Source organism: Rhinoraja longicauda, chromosome 22 (genome assembly GCF_053455715.1).
Source record: "Rhinoraja longicauda isolate Sanriku21f chromosome 22, sRhiLon1.1, whole genome shotgun sequence".
Classification (NCBI taxonomy): Eukaryota; Metazoa; Chordata; class Chondrichthyes; order Rajiformes; family Arhynchobatidae; genus Rhinoraja; species Rhinoraja longicauda.
In genome coordinates, this window is record NC_135974.1 from 369600 (window position 1) to 393739 (window position 24140).

General features: G+C 54.9%; 1 protein-coding gene across 1 annotated transcript; it reads left to right on the forward strand.

Moving 5' to 3' along the window:
* Positions 1 to 26: 26 nt before the first annotated feature.
* Positions 27 to 23448, forward strand: snta1 (syntrophin, alpha 1). Its single transcript, XM_078418592.1, has 7 exons — positions 27 to 597; positions 7606 to 7804; positions 17976 to 18162; positions 19016 to 19146; positions 19422 to 19615; positions 20569 to 20756; positions 21812 to 23448. Exons 1-7 carry the CDS (start codon positions 111 to 113, stop codon positions 21902 to 21904), a joined length of 1479 nt encoding a protein of 492 aa, XP_078274718.1. The 5' UTR covers positions 27 to 110; the 3' UTR covers positions 21905 to 23448.
* Positions 23449 to 24140: the final 692 nt, after the last annotated feature.

Below are 24140 nucleotides of genomic sequence, written 5' to 3' on the forward strand. Positions count from 1 at the left end.
GGGGCTTTAACTGGGGGCGGGCCGGGTCCCGGCCGCAGGAGGAGGGTCTCACTCAGATCGCCGTCCCGTCCCGTCCTGTCCCGGACAGTCTGACCTTGGTCGCCGCTGGGATGGTGGTGCGGAGCGGACTGGTGGAGTTGCGGGGGCCGGTGTTGGGGCCGGGGTTGGAGCCGGGGCGCTGGCGGCGGCTCCTCGCTTCTCTGTCCGAGGACTCGCTGTGTCTGAGCGGGGCCGGAGGAGCGGCCGGAGCGGCCCTGACCAACGGGGAGTCGGAGCCGGAGCCGGAGCCGGAGCCGGAGCCGGAGACAGAGCCCTCTCCCCCCGGCTCAGAGCCCAGGCCCGGCCCCGGCCGCCAGCGTAGTGTCCGCATCGTGAAGCAGGAGGCGGGGGGGCTGGGCATCAGTATCAAGGGTGGCCGTGAGAACCACATGCCCATCATCATCTCCAAGATATTCCGCGGTCTGGCGGCCGAGCAGAGCCGACAACTGTATGTGGGCGACGCCATCCTCGCCGTCAACGGCACCGACCTCCGCGACGCCTCCCACGACCAGGCGGTGCAGGCGCTGAAGAAGACGGGCCGGGAGGTGGTGCTGGAAGGTGCGGGGGGGGGGTGTTGGAAGGTGCGGGGGGGGGGGGGTGTTGGAAGGTGCGGGGGGGGGGGGGGTGTTGGAAGGTGCGGGGGGGGGGGGGTGTTGGAAGGTGCGGGGGGGGGGGGGGTGTTGGAAGGTGCGGGGGGGGGGTGTTGGAAGGTGCGGGGGGGGGGTGTTGGAAGGTGCGGGGGGGGGTGTTGGAAGGTGCGGGGGGGGGTGTTGGAAGGTGCGGGCGGGGGGGGTGCTGGAAGGTGCGGGGGGGGGGTGTTGGAAGGTGCGGGGGGGGGTGTTGGAAGGTGCGGGGGGGGGGGTGTTGGAAGGTGCGGGGGGGGGTGTTGGAAGGTGCGGGGGGCGGGTGTTGGAAGGTGCGGGGGGGGGGGGTGTTGGAAGGTGCGGGGGGGGGTGTGTTGGAAGGTGCGGGGGGGGGTGTGTTGGAAGGTGCGGGGGGGGGGGGTGTTGGAAGGTGCGGGGGGGGGTGTTGGAAGGTGCGGGGGGGGGGGGTGTTGGAAGGTGCGGGGGGGGGGTGTTGGAAGGTGCGGGGGGGGGGGGTGTTGGAAGGTGCGGGGGGGGGGGGTGTTGGAAGGTGCGGGGGGGGGGGTGTTGGAAGGTGCGGGGGGGGGGTGTTGGAAGGTGCGGGGGGGGGGGGGGTGTTGGAAGGTGCGGGGGGGGGGGGTGTTGGAAGGTGCGGGGGGGGGGGTGTTGGAAGGTGCGGGGGGGGGGGGTGTTGGAAGGTGCGGGGGGGGGTGTTGGAAGGTGCGGGGGGGGGGTGTTGGAAGGTGCGGGGGGGGGGTGTTGGAAGGTGCGGGGGGGGTGTTGGAAGGTGCGGGGGGGGGGGTGTTGGAAGGTGCGGGGGGGGGGGTGTTGGAAGGTGCGGGGGGGCTGTTGGAAGGTGCGGGGGGGGGGGTGTTGGAAGATGCGGGGGGGGGGGTGTTGGAAGATGCGGGGGGGGGGGGCTTGAGGCGATGTCTGTCCCTGGGGAGGGGGGCTGTGGCTGTCAGTCACGGCCGAGGAGCGGCCACTGCGATGTTGCTGACCAGCTACAGCTTCGGACTCACCGAGATCCAGCATGAAATCAGGCCCTTCAGCCCATCGAGTCCCTACCCTTCTTTACCCACACGTTACACTGGTCAGCGGGCGGGCGGGCGGGCAGCTTCACTGGACAAGGTGGGTGCTGACGTCTGATTTCATTCCCCCCAACACACCCGGACAATTAACCCAAAACCCGCACATCTTTGGAGTGTGGGAGCAAACCGGAGAAAACCCACGCGGTCACAGGGAAAACATGCAAACACCCACAGACAGCGCCCAAGGTCAGGATCGAACCCGCGTCTCTGGCGCTTTGAGGCAGCGGCTCGAGCTGCTGCACCATCCGGCATCCGGCCTGCAGGGGGCAGTGTGGGCCTTGACCGGAGCAGGAAGTCAGCGGCTCAGTTGCACATGACTCCCCCTCCCCCCCAATGCCCCTGCCCCTCCCCCATCGCCTCCCCTGCCCCTCCTCCCCGCCCCCTCTCCATCGCCTCCCCCTCCTCACCCTGCCCTTGCCCCTCCCTGCCCCTCCCCCCTTGCCCCCTGCTCCTCACCCTCTTCGCCTCCCCCGCCCACTGCCCCTCCCCCCACCCCCTGCCCCGCCCTCTGGGAATCAGCGGGTGTGGGTTTAAGGTGAGGGGGGAAAGATTTACCGGGCACCTGAAGGGCAATTTCTCACTCAGAAGGTGGTGGATGTATGCAATGAGCTGCCAGAGTAGGTAGTTGAGGCAGGGACTATATACAACATTTAAAAGTTATTTTGACAGGTCCGTTACCGCCCCACGCGACCTCACCCAGCCAGTGGTCCAACGTTACTGCAAATCGTTTATGTACACATTAAACAGTGTTGGGCTCAGATTGTAGCCTTGCCGGACGCCTCTCCTCTGGGTGAAGAGATCAGTGCATTTGTCCCCAATTTTGACACCACATTTATTATTCAAATACATTGATGTAATAAGGTCATATACCTTTCCTCCTGTACCACAATGGAGAAGTTTGTAATAAAGCCCTTCGTGGCAAATAGAGTCAAATGTTTTCTTAAAGTCAATAAAACAGGCAAATATTTTCCCATTTTTTGCTTGATGTACATGTTTTTCAATGAGAGTGAAGAGTATAGATATGGTCAGTGGGGCGGTGTTTTGGAAGGAAGCCAATTTGGTTTTTACTGAGAATATTATATTTACTAAGGAAATCCTGCATTCTGTTATTGATAATATTGCAGAATAACTTCCCTAGGCAACTACTGACACAGATGCCACGATAATTGTTTGGATCTGATTTGTTTCCACTCTTATAAATGGGCGAAATAAGCCCTTGACACCAAATATTGGGAAAATAACCTGAACGTAATATGATGTTGAACAGCCTAAGCATTATGTTCTGCATCTCCGGAGTGCTATACTAAAGCATTTCATTTTTAATGCTGTCTGGACCACAAGCTTTCTTTGAGTGGAGAAATTTTATTTTTATGGCCAATTCTTCTGGAGTGATTGGGAAGTCGAGAGGGTTTTGATAGTCTCTAATTGTTGTTTCTAATGTTTGGAGTTTATCTCTGATATAAGAGTAGTTTGAGTTTATTTTATTTATTGGAATATCTTTATACAGATCTTCACAATATGCCCTCCAGGTATCACCATCTTGAGTTGGTAATGCTTGTGGTTTTGTTGTGCCCAGGTTATTCCACATATCACAGAATTTGTTTTGATTTATGGAGTTTTCAATTTCTTCAAGTCTTTTATGGGTATAGTTTTGTGTTTATATCTTTTAAGGGTTTCACTATATCTAATACGTAAGTCTGAGTTGTTTGGTTGGCGGTGTTTTTGATTCGATATTTTCCTCAGATTTTTTCTGGCATTTTTGCACTCGTAGTCAAACCGTTTTTCATGGTTATGTTTTTTGATGATTTTTCTCTTCTGTTTTACAAGGTCAGCTTTGATAGCTGCCTTGTGAAAGATCACATTAATGTCATTTATGGCCATGTTTACACCATCTCTGGTAGTCTCATATGGGCTTGTCTTAAATTTCGATATTTTATTTATGAGATGGGGTGAGTTCAGGGCCATGATGAATTTATCTCCACTGTCTGGAGCCTATCTGTATGTCTGATTTAGTTTATGGAGCTTACTGGGCTTCTTTTTTATGTCTTTAATTTGAGCAGAGAATTTTAGGTACACGTTGATTTGTCTATGGTCTGAGAGAGGGGACTGCTGCCTCACAGTGAATGCACATAGATATGTATCTACCTCAGTTATTCCAATTCCTTTATCTAGTTTCAGCCATATATGTGGTTTCCCCTGTTTTATTGATGTAATGTGACTGTCTAGTTCTCCCTTGTACCACACCAAGTTCTGCCCTTATGTATATTAGTAATTATTACTGAGGACACCATGACTTCATGATACCCTGAGGGCAGTGAGTAAACGAATCCTTTCAGTGCCATGTTTCTGTTAATATCATTATATCAGTATCTTCTATGAGCTTTAGGAATTCAGGGTTCCCAGTCTTCATCCTGAAGGTTGAGGAGTAGAGCCCCTTGATATTCCAGCAGTTTATATGGAATCAACTCATTTATTTTTACTTATATATCTTTCTTTTTTCTCTTTGGAGAAAAACAAAAACCCATTTTGTGGGACAAGTGTGAAAACACTAATTGTTTCTGTAAATGGGGAATGTTGGGTAATATTTGGTATGCCGTGGTAAGGCAGGCTCGTACTGCCACCTAGTTATAATAACAATATTAACAATAGCAATATCAACAATATTAATAGTAATATCAACAATATTAACAATACTAATTCAATGCAATCTTATGCTATTTTCCTTTTTTCAGTCACTCGGGAGGGACTGTATTATATATATGTGTTGGTTTTGTTTTACCACAAGAGTTGGCAGCACAGGGCTTGCAGCAGCTTCCTGGTCTCTCCCATCTCCGGGGTGGTCGGTCGGTCGGCGGCTGTGGTTGAGGATGTGGGCCGGGGGCAATGGCGGCCCATGCTGGACTTACCACAAGAGTTGGGAGCACAGGGCTTGCAGCAGCTTCCTGGTCTCTCCATCTCCGGGGTGTTCGGTCGGTCGGTCGGCGGCTGTGGCTGAGGATGTGGGCCGGGGGCAATGGCGGCCCATGCTGGACTGTTGTGTCTCCTCGCAGTTTGGGGGGTGGTCCGGAGGTAGTGAGGGGGAGGGAATCTGGTTTGGCCTCTTGGGTTCCCATTGATCGAGGCGGTGGGAAGGTTGTGTCCCAGGGCAGTATCTTTAAGGTTCTTTGCGAAGGCCCTCACCCCCTGTCTGTTTAGATGTATTCTGTCATGGAGGTCCATGTACCGGTGGTTGGGTGGTGGGCCACTTGGACGTTAGGGAGGGTGGGGTCGGCACATCCTCTGCTGATCTCCATGTTGGTGTTGTGGATCACATGGGGTGGGGTGTCTGTCCTGGGCAGCAGGGTCGAGATCACCATCTACAACTCAGGGAATTCCTTACTGGCCATCCTCTTTATTGCCCCAGCAGTGCCATGGAGTATGGTGCACAGATCATTCGTGCCTGTATGGATCACAAGGTATTGAGGGCTTCCGATGGTGTCTTTGTTCAAGACCCTCATTGCATGGTCTGTGGTGCTGCACGTTTTAACCAGTACCTGGCGACCTGGGAACAGCCTCTGGGGGTCCAGAAACTTCCCGTTGGAGTCAGTCAGTAGGACTACCTGGGGGTTTTGCTTTTCAGACTGGGAGGCAGGAGGTTGAGTAAGGCTGAGATGGGGGTTTGCCTGTCGACTGTGTTCCTGGAGCAGGCTGTGTTACAGGAGGGGTGTCCAGTGGTGATGTATTGGTGGGCTGAGTGCAGATCAGAGAGGTTGGGGCGGCCATAGGGAGGTGGGCAACAAATGGGCTCTGTGTCTTTTCGTGTGAACTTTTTGGAACTTCTGAGTGATTGTTGCTGGCATTTTGGAGCTGTTTGTTAAATTCTTTTCCTTTCTTATTTATACCCTCCTTCATTTTGGTTATTTGGGCACGGAGTGCACAGTTTACTTGTCTCAGCTCTTCCAGAGTTCTCTTCATCTCAGAGGTGGTGGTCTCATATTTCGCCATCAACTGTCTGAAGTCCTCTTTCAGCTGGTGGGAGTACTTAGCCTGTGCTTGTTTGAACTCCGTGAATTCAAGTTCTAACTGGGCCAGACTCTCTCTCAGCTGGCGGTTTGAGTTATAAGGTGTAGGAGGGGTAGAGATGGCCTGGGGCAGCAGTTATCTCTGGTGGGCTCCCGTCTTTGTAATTTCCCTGGTGGGTATCGGTCCTTATTTCGTTCACCTTCTCTTTTAGCAGGAGGAAAACCTCTTCAAAAGAGTCCAAGTTTTCTGTATTTCCCTGTATCACAATCTTACCTCCATTGTAGTAGGAAATAGTAAGGAGAGGGTGATCTTTGTCTAGGTTGTGATCTTTACATACTTTCAGTCTGCCGCCATGTCCGATACCCTCTCTATGGACGTGTGGGTAGTTATCCAGCAGAGTGTCTCTCCATGAATGGATGTAGTTAGTGAAGAATATCACGTTATTCTACTTCCTACCCCCTCGATGTCGGACGTAACCAACGTAGAGAACATCTGGGTTTTACTGGAGAATCTTCTCCTTATGTTTGTCTTTTGCGTGTTCGCTTTTGCATTCAGGCGGCTATCCTATATCCCAGCTCTTTGTTCTACATGTCGTGGTGATCTGATCTGTCTGCGGCATCTTTATTTATTTATTTATTTATTTATCTATTTATCTTTATTTTATCTGCTTGTCGATTTATTTATCTATCTATTTATTTTTATATATATACTAGACCAAGTTGGGCCCGTCCTCGTAGGGTTTCCATGACATCCGGGCGGGGGGGGGGGGGGCGCATTAGTGAAAGGTCCGGAGGGGGGAGGAAAACGTTTTTCAGGGGTTCATCCTAGATGCGGCTATTTTGGGGTAAAATTAAGTAAGTTCTGGTCGTGCAGGTTTCTTGGATTCGAGGCCCCGGGTCCGGTGTACCAGCCTCGGGCCTCGGGCCTCGGGCTCGTTCCACCAGATCCCTCTCTCGTCTCTTTCCCTCCCTCTCTCTTTCCCTCCCTCTCTCTCCCCCCCCTCTCTCTTTCCCCCCCTCTCTACCCCCTGTCTCTCCCCCCCTCTCTCTCCCCCTCTCTCTCGGGGACGGGCGGGTGAGGAGGGGGCAGGGGGGTGAGCAGGGGAGAGGGGTAATACACGCCACTCAGGTTCTTATAATTGATCCCCCTCTCCTGGGTAAAGATCCCCCTGATCTATTCCTCTCGTGATCACACACCTCTACATGATCACCCCTCACCCTCCTGCGCTCCAAGGAACAAAGTCGATGTGTGGGTCGAGTTTATGCAAGGAATGGAGGGACGTGTATCACGGGCAGCAGAATGGAGTTGGCATCATGACTGGAGTTGGCATCATGTTGGGCACAGTTGCCGTGTTGCTCCGTGTTCTGTGACGGTGCCGTGTTGTTTTCTCTCCTCCGACTGTTCTCTGCGATGTTGCCGTGTTTGTCTGTGTTCTGTGATGTTGCTGTGTTGGTCCGTGTTCTGCGGTGTGCTGTGTTCTGTGAAGTTCCATGTTGGTCCGTGTTCTGTGATGCGCCATGTTCTCTGTGCTCCCATGTTGTTCCATGTTCTGTGATGTTCTGTGACGTTGTATGTTTGTCCATGTTCTGCGACGTTGCCGTGTTGCTCTGTGTTCCGTGGCGTTGCCGTGCTGTTCCGTGTTCTCTGCATTGCTATGTTGCTCCATGTTCTCTGCTTGCCGTGTTGCTCCGTGTTCTGTGACAGTGGCGTGTTGCTCCGTGTTCTGTGAAAGTGGCGTGTTGCTCCATGTTCTGTGAAAGTGGCGTGTTGCTCCGTGTTCTGTGACAGTGGCGTATTCTGTGGCGTTGCCGTGTTGCGGTCAGTGTTGCTGTGGCAACGTGGTGTGATCACTGACCTTCTCCCCCCCCCCCCCCCCCCCCCCCCCACAGTGAAGTACCTGAAGGAGGTGTCATCCTACTTCAAGGCCTCATCACCGGGGACCCCCCTGGCCTGGAGCCCCCCCTCGGGCCCCCCCGACCCCCCCTCACCGGGGGCACCGCCTGGCGACGACACCCAGACCGAGCTCAGCTTCCCACTGGAGATGTGTTACATCCGCAGGACAACCTGCTCCCCCGACATCGAGAACAGGTACTGGGGGGGGCAAGGGGGGGAATGAGGAGGGCCGAGGGAGGGGGGCAAGAGAATGGGGGAGAAGGGGCAGAGAGTGGGGGGATTAGGATGGGGGGAACAGAGGGAGGGGGGGTTGGGGGTGAGGAGAGGGAGCAGGGGGCAGGGGGGGTGAGGAGGGGGCAGGGGATGGGGGTGAGGAGGGGGGTGAGGAGGGGGACGGGCGGGTGAGGAAGGGGACGGGGTTGTAGGGGGGGGACGGGGGTGTGGGGGGGACGGGGGTGTGGGGGGGGACGGGGGTGTGGGGGGGACGGGGGTGTGGGGGGTGAGGAGGGGGACGGCGGGTGAGGAAGGGGACGGGGTTGTAGGGGGGGACGGGGGTGTGGGGGGGGGACGGGGGTGTGGGGCGGGGACGGGGGTGTGGGGGGGGAACGGGGGTGTGGAGGGGGACGGGGGGGGTGTGGAGGGGGACGGCGGGGTGTGGGGGGGACGGGGACGGGGGGTGGGGGGGGGACGGGGTAGGGGGGACGGGGGGTGTGGGGGGGGGAACGGAGGGGTGTGGGGGGGGACGGGGGAGTGTGGGGGGGGACGGGGGGTGTGGGGGACGGGGACGGGGGGTGTGGGGGACGGGGACGGGGGGTGTGGGGGACGGGGACGGGGACGTGGGGTGTGGGGGGGACAGGGGGTGTGGGGGACGACGACAGGGGGTGTGTGGGGGGGACGACGGGGGTGTGGGGGGGGACGGGGGTGTGGGGGGGGGACGGGGGTGTGGGGGGGGACGGGGGTGTGGGGGGGGACGGGGGGTGTGGGGGGGACGGGGGTGTGGGGGGGACGGGGGTGTGGGACGTGGGGGGGGGACGGGGGGTGTGGGGGACGACGACGGGGGGGGTGTGGGGGGGGACGGGGGTTGTGGGGGGGACGGGGGGTGTGGGGGGGGACGGGGGGTGTGGGGGGGGACGGGGGGTGTGGGGGGGACGGGGGTGTGGGGGGGGACGGGGGGGGGGTGGGGCGGGACGGGGGGTGTGGGGGCGGGACGGGGGTGTGGAGGGGACGGGGGTGACGAGGGGACGGGGGGTCAGGATGGGGACGGGGGTGTGGGGGGGACGGGGGTGAGGAGGGGACGGGGGGTCAGGAGGGGACCATTGGGGGCGTGTTAGGCAGGAGGGGCACATCTGCTCGAGTAGAAAATAAACAGAAAATGCTAGCCGGTCAATCTCTCTGAGGGGTCACGGAGTGAGGGGGTCATGGAGTGAGAGGTCACGAAGTGAGAGGTCACGGAGTGAGGGGTCACGGAGTGAGGGGTCACTTCTCTCCCCACAGACGATGTCTGTTGGGTGTTCTGGCACCTTCTGTCCGTTTCCAGTTCCCCACATCTACAGATCCTATGGGAAAGACAGACAGGTGGGCAGAGGGGGTGGGGTAGCTCTCCTTAGTGAGGAGTGACGTAGGATCAGGAGCTGTGGGTACAGCTGAGAAATCATACGGGTAAAAAGACCCCAATGGGAGTTATTTACAGGGCCCCAAACAGTAGCCAGGATACAAGTTACATCAGGACATACAATTGGCGAGTATCAAAGGCAATGCTGCGGTGGTCGTGGGAGATTTGAATATTTAAGTAGATGGGAAAATCAGGTTGGTTCTGGACCCCAGGAAAGGGAGTTTGTGGAGTGCCTCCGAGATGGATTCTTAGAACAGCTTGTACTGGAGCCCACAAAGGAAAAGGCAATTCTGGATTTAGTGTTGTGTAATGAACTGGATTTGATACGAGAACTCAAGGTAACGGAACCACTAGGAGGTAGCGACCACAATATGATAAGATTTAACCTGCAATTTGAGGGGGAGAAAGTGAAATCGGATGTGCAATATTACAACTGGTCAAAGGGGCCTACAGAGGCAGGAGGGAGGAGCCGACCAAGGTTGACTGGAAAGGGACCCTAGCAGGAATAAAGGTGGAACAGCAATGACAGGAACTTCTGGGAACAATCCAGAAGATGCAGGATCATTTCAATCCAATGAGGAAGAAAGATTCTAGGGGGAGAAAGAGGCGACGGTGGCTGACAAGGGAAGTCCAGGACAGTATGAAACTAAAAGAGAAGAAGTATAACGGAGTAAAGATGAGCGGGAAGCCAGAGGATTGGGAAGCTTTTAAAGAACAACAGAAGGTAATTAAAAAGGCAATACAGGGAGAAAAGATGAAATACGAAGGTAAGCTAGCCAGTAATATAAAAGGGTAGCAAGAGTTTCTTCAGATATATAAAGAGTAAGAAAGAGGCAAGAGTGGACATTGGACCGATGGGGACTGATGGGAGAAGTGATAATGGGGAATAAAGAAATGGAGTTGAATAACTTTTTACATCAGTCTTCACAGTGGAAGACACCAGCAACGTGCCTGAAATGCAAGAGGTCAGGGGGTGGGTTAGTGGAGTGGTGATTACTGGGGAGAAGGTGCTTGGGAAGCTGAAAGGCCTGAAGGTGGATAGGTCACCTGGACTGGACCCATGGCTTCTGAAAGAGGTGGCTTTAGAGATTGTGGAGGCATTGACAGTGATATTTCAGGAATCACTAGAGTCAGGAGAGGTCCCAGATGATTGGAAAATTGCCAATATTACCTCGCTGCACAAGAATGGAGCAAAGCAGAATAGTGGGAATATACATATAACAACATATAACATATAACAACTACAGCATGGAAACAGGCCTGTCCGGCCCTACCAGTCCACGCCGACCATTCTCCCTGACCTAGTCTCATCTACCTGCACTCAGACCATAACCCTCCAATCCCCTCCTATCCATATACCTATCCAATTTACTCTTAAATAATAAAATCGAGCCAGCCTCCACCACTTCCACCGGAAGCCTATTCCATACAGCCACAACCCTCTGAGTAAAGAAGTTCCCCCTCATGTTACCCCTAAACATTTGTCCCTCAATTCTGAAGCTATGTCCCCTTGTTGGAATCTGCCCCACTCTCAAAGGGAAAAGCCTACCCACGTCAACTCTGTCCGTCCCTCTCAAAATTTTAAAAACCTCTATCAAGTCCCCCCTCAACCTTCTACGCTCCAAAGAATAAAGACCCAACCTGTTCAACCTCTCTCTGTAGCCTAAGTGCTGAAACCCAGGCAACATTCTAGTAAATCTCCTCTGTACCCTCTCCATTTTGTCGACATCCTTCCTATAATTTGGCGACCAGAACTGCACACCATACTCCAGACTCGGCCTCACCAATGCCCTGTACAACTTCAACATTACATCCCAACTTCTATACTCGATGCTCTGATTTATAAAGGCAAGCATACCAAACGCCTTCTTCACCACCCTATCCACATGAGATTCCACCTTCAGGGAACAATGCACAGTTATTCCCAGATCCCTCTGTTCCACTGCATTCCTCAATTCCCTACCATTTACCCTGTACGTCCTATTTTGATTTGTCCTACCAAAATGCAGCACCTCACACTTATCAGCATTAAACTCCATCTGCCATCTTTCAGCCCACCCTTCCAAAAGGCCCAAGTCTCTCTGTAGACTTTGAAAATCTACCTCACTATCAACTACTCCACCTATCTTAGTATCATCTGCATATTTACTAATCCAATTTGCCACACCATCATCCAGATCATTAATGTAAATGACAAACAACAGTGGACCCAACACAGATCCTTGGGGCACTCCACTAGATACTGGCCTCCAACCTGACATACAATTGTCAACCGTTACCCTCTGGTATCTCCCATTCAGCCATTGTTGAATCCATCTTGCAACCTCACTATTAATACCCAACGATTTAACCTTCTTAATCAACCTTCCATGTGGAACCTTGTCAAATGCCTTACTGAAGTCCATATAGACAACATCCACAGCCTTGCCCTTATCAATTTCCCTGGTAACCTCTTCAAAAAATTCAAGAAGATTAGTCAAACATGACCTTCCAGGCACAAATCCATGTTGACTGTTTCTAATCAGGCCTTGATTATCCAAATAATTATATATATTGTCCCTAAGTATCTTTTCCATTAATTTTCCCACCACAGACGTCAAACTAATAGGTCTATAATTGCTAGGTTTACTTTTAGAACCTTTTTTAAACAAAGGCACAACATGCGCAATGCGCCAATCTTCCGGCACCATCCCTGTTTCTAATGACGTTTGAAATATTTCCGTCATAGCCCCTGCTATTTCTGCACTAACTTCCCTCAATGTCCTAGGGAATATCCTATCAGGACCTGGAGACTTATCCACTTTTATATTCTTCAAAAGTGTCCGTACCTCCTCTTCTTTAATCCTCCTAATTTCCATCACTACTCTACTTGTTTCGCTTACCTCACATAATTCAATATCCTTCTCCTCGGTAAATACCGAAGAAAAGAAATTGTTTAATATCTCCCCCATTTCTTCCGGCTCAGCACATAGCTGTCCACTCTGACTCTCTAATGGACCAATTTTATCCCTCACTATCCTTTTGCTATTGACATATCTGTAGAACCCCTTGGGGTTTACTTTTACATTACTTGCCAAAGCAGCCTCATATCTTTTTTTCGCTTTTCTAATTTCCTTTTTAAGATTCCTTTTACATTCTTTATATTCCTCAAGAACCTCATTTACTCCCTGCCGCTTATATTTATTGTATATCTCCCTCTTTTTCCGAACCAAGTGTCCAATTTCCCTGGAAAACCACGGCTCTTTCAAATTATTATTCTTTCCTTTCCACCGAACAGGGACATAAAGACTCTGTACTCTCAAAATTTCACCTTTAAATATCCTCCATTTCTCTATTATATCCTTTTCATAAAACAACAATTTCCATTTCACTCCTTTTAAATCCTTTCTCATCTCCTCAAAATTAGCCTTTCTCCAATCCAAAATCTCAACCCTTGGTCCAGATTTGACCTTCTCCATAATGATATTGAAACTAATGGCATTATGATCACTAGACCCAAAGTGCTCCTCAACACATACCTCCGTCACCTGACCCATCTCATTTCCTAACAGGAGGTCCAACACTGCCCCTTCTCTGGTAGGCACCTCTACGTATTGCTGCAAAAAACTATCCTGCACACATTTTACAAACTCCAAACCATCCAGCCCTTTAACAGAATGTGATTCCCAGTCTATATACGGAAAATTGAAATCACCCACATCACCACTCTGTGCTTACTACTAATATCTGCTATCTCCTTACATATTTGCTCTTCCAATTCTCGTTCCCTATTTGGCGGTCTATAATACACCCCTATAAGTGTTGCTAAACCTTTCTCATTTCTGAGTTCCACCCAAACAGCCTCCTTAATCGAGCCTTCTAGTCTGTCCTGCCAAAGCACTGCTGTGATATCCTCCCTGACAAGCAATGCAACACCCCCACCTCTTGCCCCTCCGATTCTATCACATCTGAAACAATGAAATCCTGGAATATTTAATTGCCAATCGCAACCCTCCTGCAACCATGTTTCACTGATCGCCACAACATCATACTTCCAGATGTCAATCCAGGCTCTAAGCTCATCCACCTTTCTTACAATGCTCCTAGCATTAAAATATACACATTTAAGGGACCCATCATTTCTTATTCTCAGTTTATTTCTTTTCCCTTCTTTCTCTCCTACATATTGGGTCTGAGTGTTTCCCTTTTCTGCCTCCTGCCTCACACACTGCCTATTAGCTATCTGTGTTTGAGTCCCTCCCCCCAACCGTACTAGTTTAAAGTCTCCGCAGTTATTTTAGCAAATCTCCCCGCCAGGATATTGGTTCCCCTCGGGTTCAGATGCAACCCGTCCTTTTTGTACAGGTCATACTTCCCCCAGAAGAGGTCCCAATGATCCAGAAACTTGAAACCCTGCTCCCTGCACCAGTTCCTCAGCCACGTATTTATCCTCCACCTCACTCCATTCCTATTCTCACTATCGCGTGGCACAGGCAGTAAGCCTGAGATTATTACTTTGGAAGTCCTTTTTTTTTAACTCTCTTCCTAGCCCCCTGAATTCTCCTTTCAGGACCTCTTCCCTTATCCTACCTATATTGTTGGTACCTATATGTACCACGACCTCTGGCTCCTCCCCCTCCCCTTTCAGGATATCCTGGACACGCTCAGACACATCCTGGACACCGGCACCAGGGAGGCAAACCACCATCCGGGTCTCCCGACTGCGTCCACAGAAACGCCTATCTGACCCCCTCACTATAGAGTCCCCTATTACTACTGCTCTCCTCTTCCTTTCCCTACCCTTCTGAGCAACAGGGCCGGACTCCTTGCCAGAGGCCCGGGCACCGTCGTTGCCCCCAGGTAGGCTGTCCCCCCCAACAGTACTTAAACAGGAGTACTTATTTCCAAGGGGTACAGCCACCGGGGTACTCCCTAGTCCCTGCCTCTGTTCCTTGCCCCCCCTAACAGTGACCCACTTGTCTACCTCCCGTGGTCTAGGAGTGACCACCTCCCTGTAACTCCTATCTATAACCTCCTCACTCTCCCTGATCAGACGGAGGTCATCAATCTGCCGCTCCAGGTTCCTAATACGGTCCCTTAGGAGCCCCATCTCGTCACACCTGGCGCAGATGTGGATGTCTGGAAGACTATCAGACTCCCAGATTCCCCACATCTGACACCCAGAACAAAAAACTGCCCTGGCAGTCATACTCTCCAAACAAAGCCCCGCGCTCAGTTACTAAACCTACCGCCCGGCCGCTACTCCAACCGCTCCAACCGCCCACCCAAAAGAACTGGCCGGTTAGTCTGACTCTCGTGGTTGGTAATATTTTAGAGTCCATTATGAAGGATTAGGTTATGGAGTATTTAGAAGTGAATGCACTAATAGGCCAAAGTCAGCATGGCTTTGTGAAGGGGAGGCCTGGCAAATCTGTTTGAGTCCTTTAAGGAAGTAAATAGCAAGACACACAAAGGAGAGTCGGTAGATGTTGTTTACCTGGATTTTCAGAAAGCCTTTGATAAGGAGCCACACGTGAGGCCGTTAAGGAAGATGAGAGCCCACGGTATCAAGGGGCAGACACTGGCAAGGATAGGTTAGTTGGACGGCAGAAGGCCAAGAGTGGCAATTAAGGAAATATATTGTCAAGCTTGAAGGGGTTCACAGAAGATTTATAACCATATAACCATATAACAATTACAGCACGGAAACAGGCCCGTTCGGCCCTACCAGTCCACGCCGACCACTTTCTCTGACCTTGTCTCATCTACCTGCTCTCAGACCATAACCCTCCAATCCCCTCCTATCCATATACCTATCCAATTTACTCTTAAATAATAAAATCGAGCCAGCCTCCACCACTTCCACCGGAAGCTCATTCCACACAGCCACCACCCTCTGAGTAAAGAAGTTACCCCTCATGTTACCCCTAAACATTTGTCCCTTAATTCTGAAGTTATGTCCCCTTGTTGGAATCTTCCCCACTCTCAAAGGGAAAAGCCTACCCACGTCAACTCTGTCCGTCCCTCTTAAAATTAAAAAAAACTCTATCAAGTCCCTCCTCAACCTTCTACGCTCCAAAGAATAAAGACCCAACCTGTTCAACCTCTCTCTGTAGTTTAAGTGCTGAAACCCAGGCAACATTCTAGTAAATCTCCTCTGTACCCTCTCCATTTTGTCGACATCCTTCCTATAATTTGGCGACCAGAACTGCACACCATACTCCAGATTCGGCCTCACCAATGCCCTGTACAATTTTAACATTACATCCCAACTTCTATATTCGATGCTCTGATTTATAAAGGCAAGCATACCAAACGCCTTCTTCACCACCCTATCCACATGAGATTCCACCTTCAGGGAACAATGCACAGTTATTCCCAGATCCCTTTGTTCCACTGCATTCCTCAATTCCCTACCATTTACCCTGTACGTCCTATTTTGATTTGTCCTACCAAAATGCAGCACCTCACACTTATCAGCATTAAACTCCATCTGCCATCTTTCAGCCCACCCTTCCAAAAGGCCCAAGTCTCTCTGTAGACTTTGAAAATCTACTTCATTATTAACTACACCACCTATCTTAGTATCATCTGCATATTTACTAATCCAATTTGCCACACCATCATCCAGATCATTAATGTAAATGACAAACAACAGTGGACCCAACACAGATCCTTGGGGTACTCCACTAGACACTGGCCTCAAACCTGACATACAGTTGTCAACCGTTACCCTCTGGTATCTCCCATTCAGCCATTGTTGAATCCATCTTGCAACCTCACTATTAATACCCAACGATTTAACCTTCTTAATCAACCTTCCATGTGGAACCTTGTCAAATGCCTTACTAAAGTCCATATAGACAACATCCACAGCCTTGCCCTTATCAATTTCCCTGGTAACCTCTTCAAAAAATTCAAAATGATTAGTCAAACATGACCTTGAGGATGTTGCTAGGATTAGAGGGTCTGTGCTAGTCTTGGTCAGACGGCATTTGGTGTACTGTGAATACCATCGAGTGATACAGTGTGGAAACAGGCCCTTTGGCCCATTTGCCCACACCAGCCAACAATGTCCCAGCTACACTCGTCCCACCTGCCTGCGCTTGGTCCATATTCCTCCAAACCTGTCCTATCCATGTACCTGTCTAACTGCTTCTTAAACGCTGGGATTGTCCCAGCCTCAACTACCTCCTGTGGCAGCTCGTTCCATACACCCACCGACCTTTGTGTAAAAAAACCTTACCCCTCAGATTCCTACTAAATCTTTTCCCCTTCACCTTGAACCTTTGTCCTCGATTACCCTACTCTGGACAAGAGACTCTGTGCATCTACCCGATTTATTCCCCTTATGATATTATACACCTCTATAAGATCACCCCTCATCCTCCTGCGCTCCAAGGAGTAGAGACCCAGCCTACTCAACCTCTCCCTATAGCTCACACCCTCTAGTCCTGGCAACATCCTCATAAATCTTCTGTGAACCCTTTCAAGCTTGACAATATCTTTCCGATAACATGGTGCCCAGAACTGAACACTACACTCTAAATGCGGTCTCACCAACGTCTTATACAACTGCAACATGACCGCCCAACTTCTATACTCAACACTCTGGCTGATGAAGGCCAAAGTGCCAAAAGCCTTTTTGACCACCTTATTTACCTGCGACTTGACCTTCAAGGAACCATGCACTTGTACTCCAAGATCCCTCTGCTCTGCAACACTACCCAGAGGCCTACCATTCACTGTGTAGGTCCTGCCCTTGTTCGAAGTCCCAAAATGCAAAACCTCACACTTCTCTGTATAAAATTCCATCAACCATTCCTCTGCCCACCTGGCCAATCAATCCAGATGCTGCTGCAATCGTTCACAACCATCTTCACTATCTGCAAAACCACTAACTTTTGTATCATCAGCAAACTTGCTAATCTTGCCCTGTATGTTCTCATCCAAATCTGTTAGGATGTGCTGGCTTTGGAGAGGGTCCAGAGGAGGTTTACAAGAATGATCCCAGGAATGAATGGGTTAACATATGATGAGCATTTGTGGGCACTGGGCCTGTACTCGCTGGAGTTTAGAAGGATGAGGGGGGACCTCATTGAAACTTGCTGAATAGTGAGCGGCCTGGATAGAGTGGATGTGGAGAGGATGTTTCCACTAGTGGGAGAGTCTAGGACCAGAGGTCGTAGCATCAGAATTAAAGGATGTTCTTTTAGAAAGATGAGCAGGAATTTCTTTAGTCAGAGGGTGGTGAATCTGTGGAATTCTTTGCCACAGACGGCTGTGGAGGCCAAATCAATGGATATCACTGGATGGATTTAAGAGAGAGTTAGATATAGCTCTAGGGGCTAGTGGAATCAAGGGATATGGGGAGAAGGCAGGCACGGGTTATTGATTGGGGACGATCAGCCATGATCACAATGAATGGCGGTGCTGGCTCGAAGGGACGAATGGCCTCCTCCTGCACCTATTTTCTATGTTTCTATGATATTTTTAAGGCAGAGATAGATAGATTCTTGATTAGTACGGGTATTAGGGATTATGGGGAGAAAGCAGGAGAGTGGGGTTAGGAGGGAGAGATAGATCAGCCATGATTGAATGGTGGAGTAGATGATGGGCTGAATGGCCTCATTCTGCTCCTGCCACATGAGATTGCTGAGATTTTTGTTCAGTTTGTGTTTCAGGAAGATTAACTTTCTCCAACAACTGTCAATTCAGAATTGAGTTTGAATAATGCTTGTATTTCTCTCTCCCCCCCCCCCCCCCCCGGGTCAGGTACATTGACCTGCGGAGTGCGGACGGGCAGCAGTCGGTGACGCTGCGGCTGAGGGACGGGCCCACGGCGCAGTCCTGGTTCACTGCTCTCCACGGTAACGCCTCCGTCCTGCTGCCCCGCTCCACCGCCAGGCTGCGGGCCCTGGGTGGGCCGAATGCCCAGCACCTGGGCTGGCTCACTGAGCAGGTAGGGTCCCCGGTACCTCCACCCCCGGCACCCCCGCCCCGCCCCCGGTACCCCCACCCCCGGTACCCCCCACTACCGGTACCCCCCTCCCCCACCCCCGGTACCCCCCGCCCCCGGTACCACCACCCCCACGCCCGGTACCCCCCACCCCCAGTACCCCCGCCCCCGATACCACCACCCCCACGCCCGGTACCCCCCTCCCCCGGTACCCCCGCCCCCGGTACCACCACCCCCACCCCAGGTACCCCCACCCCCGGTACCACCACCCCCACGCCCAGTACCCCCACCCCCACTACCCCCACATCCGGTACCCCCACGCCCGGTTCCCCCAACCCCCACCCCCACTATCCCACCCCCGGTACTCCTGCCCTCGGTACCACACCCCCACCCCCGGTACCCCCACGGCCGGTACCCCCGCCCCACCCCCGGTACCACACCACCACCCCTGGTACCACCACCCCCACGCCCGGTACCCCCACCCCCACCCCCGATACCCCTGCCTCGCCCCCGGTACCCCCACCCCCACGCCCGGTACCCCTACCCCCACCCCCACCCCCGATACCCCTGCCTCGCCCCCGGTACCCCCACCCCCACCCCATCACTGGCCCAGCACTTGGGCTGGCTCACCGAGCAGGTAGGGTCCCCGGTCCGCCCCAACCTCCACACCGCCCCAGTATCGCCCCTCCCCGCGGTAACACCAGTCACCGGCATCCGCTCCCCACCCCCTGTCCGTGGACTCGCATCTCAACCCCGCCCAAGCCCTAACGACACACGGCCCTCCCCTCCCCTCCCCTCCCCCCTGGGCATGGGTCCCCTTCTCTCTCCCTGTTTGCTCGACCTGCCTCTTCCCCAGGTGGCGGAGCAGGAGGAGCGGCCTGTACTAGCCCTGCTCACCGACAAGGAGCTGCAGCTGTACAGCTGTTTGCCCCACACCAGGGAACAGCTGGACAATCCCGACTCCCGGCACCCGCTCATCACCACCAGGTGAGAGCCCCCTCCCCACACGTCAGCCACAGGTGGGGGTGGGGGGAGGTGGTGGGGTGGGGGGAGGGGTAGGGGTGGGAGGGAGGGGTTGAGGGTCGGAGAGTGGGGGGGTGTTAAGGGCGGGGGGGTCAGGGGTCGAGGGCAGGGTGTCGAGAGCGGGGGGGGTGAGGGTGGGGGTCGAGGGTGGGGGTGTCAAGAGCGGGGGGGGGGTGAGGGTGGGGGTCGAGGGGGGGGTGAGGGTGAGGGTGGGGGTCTCACACTGCTCTGGGTCACAGGCTGGTGCACTCGGGCCCCGCCAAGGGGCTGCAGGCTGACCCCGACCTGTCGTTCGTGCTGAGGGCCGGCACACGGCGTGGAGTGGAGAGCCGCCTCTTCACCACAGCAACCGCCACCGACCTGGGCCTGTGGAGCCGGCTCCTGGTGGACGGCTGTCACCGTGCCGCCGAGCAGCTCCAGGAGGTGATGACCGGTGAGGACCCCTCTCCCCGTGACCTCCCCCCTCCCCGTGACCTCCCCCCTCCCCGTGACCTCCCCCCTCCCCGTGATCTCCCCCCTCCTCGTGACCTCCCCCTCCCTCCCCGTGACCTCCCCCTCCCCGTGACCTCCCCCCTCCCTCCCCCACCCCGTGACCTCCCCCTCCCCGTGAACTCCCCCCTCCACGTGACCTCCCCTCCCCGTGACCTCCCCCCTCCCCGTGACCTCCCCCTTCCCCGTGACCTCTCCCTTTCCCGTGACCTCTCCCTCCCCAGTGACCTCCCCTCCCCACGACCTCTCCCCTCCCCTCCCCGCGACCTCTCCCCTCCCAGCGACCTCTCCCCTCCCCGCGACCTCTCCCCTCCCCACGACCTCCCCCTCCCCGCGACCTCCCCTCTTTCCCCGCGACCTCACGCCCCTCCCATGACCTCTCCCTTCCCCTTGACCTCTCCCCCTTCTGTGACCTCTCCCCCTCCCGTGACCTCTCCCCGCCCCCTCTCCCCTGCCCCCATAACGCTGCCCCTCTCTCCCTCCCTCTCTCCCCTGCCCCTACCCCCCCTCTCTCCCTGCCCCCCTAACGCTGCCCCTCTCTCCCATGCCCTCCCCTCTCCCCCCCTTCTCTCCCCCACCCCCTCTCCCTCCCCCACCCCCCCCTCTCTCCGTCCCCCCCTCCCTCCGTCCCCCCCTCTCTCCCTCTCCCTCCCTCCCCATCCCCCTCTCTCCCTGTCCCCTAACCCCCCTCTCTCCCTCCCTCCCCCACCCCCTACCCCCCCCTCTCCGTCCCCCCCCTCTCTCCCCGTCCCTCTGCCCCTCCCCGTCCCCTCCCCCCTCTCTCCCCCCCCTCTCTCCCTCCCCTGCCCCCTACCCCCTCTCTCCCCCCCCTCTCCCTCCCCTGCCCCCTACCCCCTCTCTCCCCGCCCCCTAACACTGCCCGTGTGCCCGCTGCAGAGTGCTCGTGGCTGGGCCGGGCCTGCCAGCTGGCAGTGCACCTGGAGCGGGGCTTCACCATCTCGCGGGTGGGGGAGTTGGGCCGCAGTGCGCCACTGGTCAGCCAGCCCTTCGAGAGGCTGCGCATGTCCTCCGATGACGGCGTCCGCCTGCTCTTCCTCGACTTCGGGGGTCCCGAGGGAGAGATTGTGAGTACCCCAGTCTGCCCACTTACCCGGGGCGGTGGGGGGCAGGGCGGGGTGGGGGGGTGGTGCGGGGGGAGGGGAGGGGCGGGGCTGGTGCGGGGGGAGGGGTGGTGTTGGGGGGCAGGGGTTGGGGGGGGAGGTGGGGGGGAGGAGCAGGGTGGTGGGGGGGGCGGGGAGGTGGGGGGGAGGAGCAGGGTGGTGGTGGGAGGTGTTGGGGGTGGGGGGCGGGGAGGGGTGGGGTGGTGCGGGAGGAGGGACGGGGTGGGGAGGTGTTGGGGGTGGGGTGGGGTGGGGGCGGGGGTGGGGTGGTGCGGGAGGAGGGGCGGAGTGGGGTGGGGGGGTGTTGGGGGTGGGGTGGGGGGCGGGTTGGGGCGGGCTTTCTGTGGCCACTGGGAATGTGGCGGGGGGGAGGGTAGTGACAGGGGCAAGACCCAAGACTAGAGGTTGTGAGCTATAGGGAGAGGTTGAACAGGCTGGGTCTCTATTCCTTGGAGCGCAGGAGGATGAGGGGTGATCTTATAGAGGTGTACAAAATCATGAGAGGAATAGATCGGGTAGTTGGACAGACTCTCTTGCCCAGAGTTGGGGAATCGAGGACCAGAGGACATGGGTTGAATGTAAGGGGGGATATTTAATCGGAACCTGAGGGCTTTTCAAGCAGAGGGTGGTGGGTGTGGAACGAGCTGCCGGAGGAGGTAGTTGAGGCTGGGACTATAACAGTATCGAAAAACATGGACATGTGTAGAGGGTCAAGCACAGGCACGTGGGGCTAGTGTAGATGGGGCATGTTGTTGGGCCGAAGGGCCTGTTCCATGCTGCTCCTCTCTGACATTCTCCCAGGCAAGCTGACTCTGCAATTGCAAACAAGTGTGTGGGGGTGAAGGGTCACAGAGGTGGGAGGGGTATTGGGGCAATGGGGATGAGTTGTAGCCCAAGGGAGCAATGTTACAACTGGGGGCCGAACACCTCTGGTAGCGGGGCGGGGCGGGGAGTTCGATGGGGATGGGGTAATCAGCTAGAGCTGACCCGGGAGTAACGGGAAACCTCCTGTCTTGCAGCAACTGAACATGGAGTCCTGCCCCAAGACCATAGTGTTTATCATTCATTCATTCCTGTCCGCCAAGATAACCCGCCTGGGCCTGCTGGCCTAGCCCGGCCCCCTGCCCCTGCCCCCGTGCTGGGCAGAGAGAGGAGGCCGTTGTGAAGGAGGATCGTGCGGGGCCCTGCCCACCACTAATGCCGCTGCAGTTACTGACGCCACTGAGTTTTCCCTTGTATCCGCATTAACGCTGCCCTCTGCACCTCGCTAACACTGGATGTTTGAGGCCGGAATGGCCGGGGATGTTTGAAGTGACCGACGCATTTCCACCCCGGGGACGGTGAAAGGTTCCCAACGCCCCTCTCAGCCCAGAGCGACCATGCAGGGTAACGGCCCTCCACGCAGTGCCGACCAACATGAGACATTGCCAACTGGCCTTGCTCTGTCAGACTAGGCCCCAGGCCTGTGTCTATGGCCCACAGGCTAGGCCCCAGACCTGTATCCATGGCCCACACACCAGGCCCCAGACCTGTGTTCATGGCCCAGACTAGGCCCCAGGCCTGTGTCTATGGCCCACAGGCTAGGCCCCAGACCTGTATCCATGGCCCACACACCAGGCCCCAGACCTGTGTTCATGGCCCAGACTAGGCTCCAGGCCTGTGTCTATGGCCCACAGGCTTGGCCCCAGACCTGTATCTATGGCCCACACTCCAGGCCCCAGACCAGTGTCCATGTCCCACACACCAGGCCCCAGACTTGTGTTCATGGCCCAGACTAGGCCTCGGGCCTGTGTCTATGGCTCACAGGCTAGGCCCCAGACCTACCACCCACACACTGTCAGCTGGTGAGGATGAAGAGTTTCCTGGCTGTGGAAGGTTCTGGAAGGATCAGCTGGTTGTCTGGCTCTGAGTATTTTAATGAAACGGTGTATTTTAAGGCTTCTCCTCCCCCCACCCCCCTCACTCTCTGTCCCTGGAGGACTGAGTGTGCAGCAACCTGTTGCTAGGCCAACACAAACCTCGCCAATAGACCCTAATAGCCCCCACTGCGTGTACTTTGCCGCCGCCAGGCCTGGAGGTCACGAGTGAGGCCTGGAGCTCAGGAGTGAGGCCTGGAGGTCACGAGTGAGGCCTGGAGCGGCGGGAGTGAGGCCTGGAGGTCACGAGTGAGGCCTGGAGCTCAGGAGTGAGGCCTGGAGCTCAGGAGTGAGGCCTGGAGGTCACGAGTGAGGCCTGGAGCTCAGGAGTGAGGCCTGGAGGTCACGAGTGAGGCCTGGAGCGGCGGGAGTGAGGCCTGGAGCGGCGGGAGTGAGGCCTGGAGCGGCGGGAGTGAGGCCTAACGGCCGCTGAAGCCTGCAGGCCGTGTTGGTGCCAAACCAAGCGGCCCAGTAGGGAGGGGGGCCAAGGGCAGAGGCACCACTACCAGCCCCAAACCCCTTGGACAGGCGGGCAAACTTATTCCCCATCCCCCTTGCCCTTCCACATAGAAGAGTACAGCTCAGGAACAGGCCCTTCAGCCCACAATCCCTGTGCTGAACATGCTGCAACACCAGCTCTTACCTGCCTGCACATGGTCCACATTCCCAGCATGTCCATGTCCTCGTCCAAAAGCCTCTTAAACACCACTATTGTATCTGCCTTCACCCCCCCCCCCCCCCCGGCAGCACGTTCCACCCCCCCCCCCCGGCAGCATGTTCCACCCCCCCCCCCCCCGGCAGCACGTTCCACCCCCCCCCCCCCCCCCCCCCCCGCTGTAAACAAAATGTAGACTGTGGACAGACAGCTTGATTGTAACCATGTATATTATATATAGTCTCTCTGCTGACTGGATGGCGCGCAATGAAAGGCTTTTCACTGTACCTTGTTACACCTTGTGTCAATAAACTGAACTAAACGTGTCCTGTGCATCTCCTTTAGACTTTGCCTCTCACATCAAAGCTGTGCCCTCTCACATCAAAGCTGTGCCCTCTCACATCAAAGCTGTGCCCTCTCACATCAAAGCTGTGCCCTCTCGTGTTGGACATCCACCTTGTGAAAAAGGATCTGAGAAGATCTTTCTATGTCTCTGATAATTTAAAAAACTTCTATCAGGTCTCCCCATAACTGACACTACAGAGAAAACAATCCCAGTGTGTCCATCCTCTCTCTCCCTGTAGCTGATGCCCTCTAATCCCAGTGTGTCCCTCTGATCCCAGTGTGTCCCTCTAATCCCAGTGTCCCTCTAATCCCAGTGTGTCCCTCTAATCCTAGGGTATCCCAGTGTCCCACTAATCCCAGTGTGTCCCTCTGATCCCAGTGTATCCCAGTGTCCCTCTAATCCCAGTGTCCCTCTAATCCCAGTGTCCCTCT

Excerpts from the sequence above, each read along its gene's own strand:
- snta1 (XM_078418592.1), top strand. The coding sequence starts at position 111 with ATGGTGGTGCGGAGCGGACTGGTGGAGTTGCGGGGGCCGGTGTTGGGG. Across the intron at positions 7,805-17,975 it reads TCCCCCGACATCGAGAACAG|GTACATTGACCTGCGGAGTG; the intron begins GTACTGGGGGGG and ends CCCCCGGGTCAG. Across the intron at positions 19,616-20,568 it reads GCTCCAGGAGGTGATGACCG|AGTGCTCGTGGCTGGGCCGG; the intron begins GTGAGGACCCCT and ends TGCCCGCTGCAG.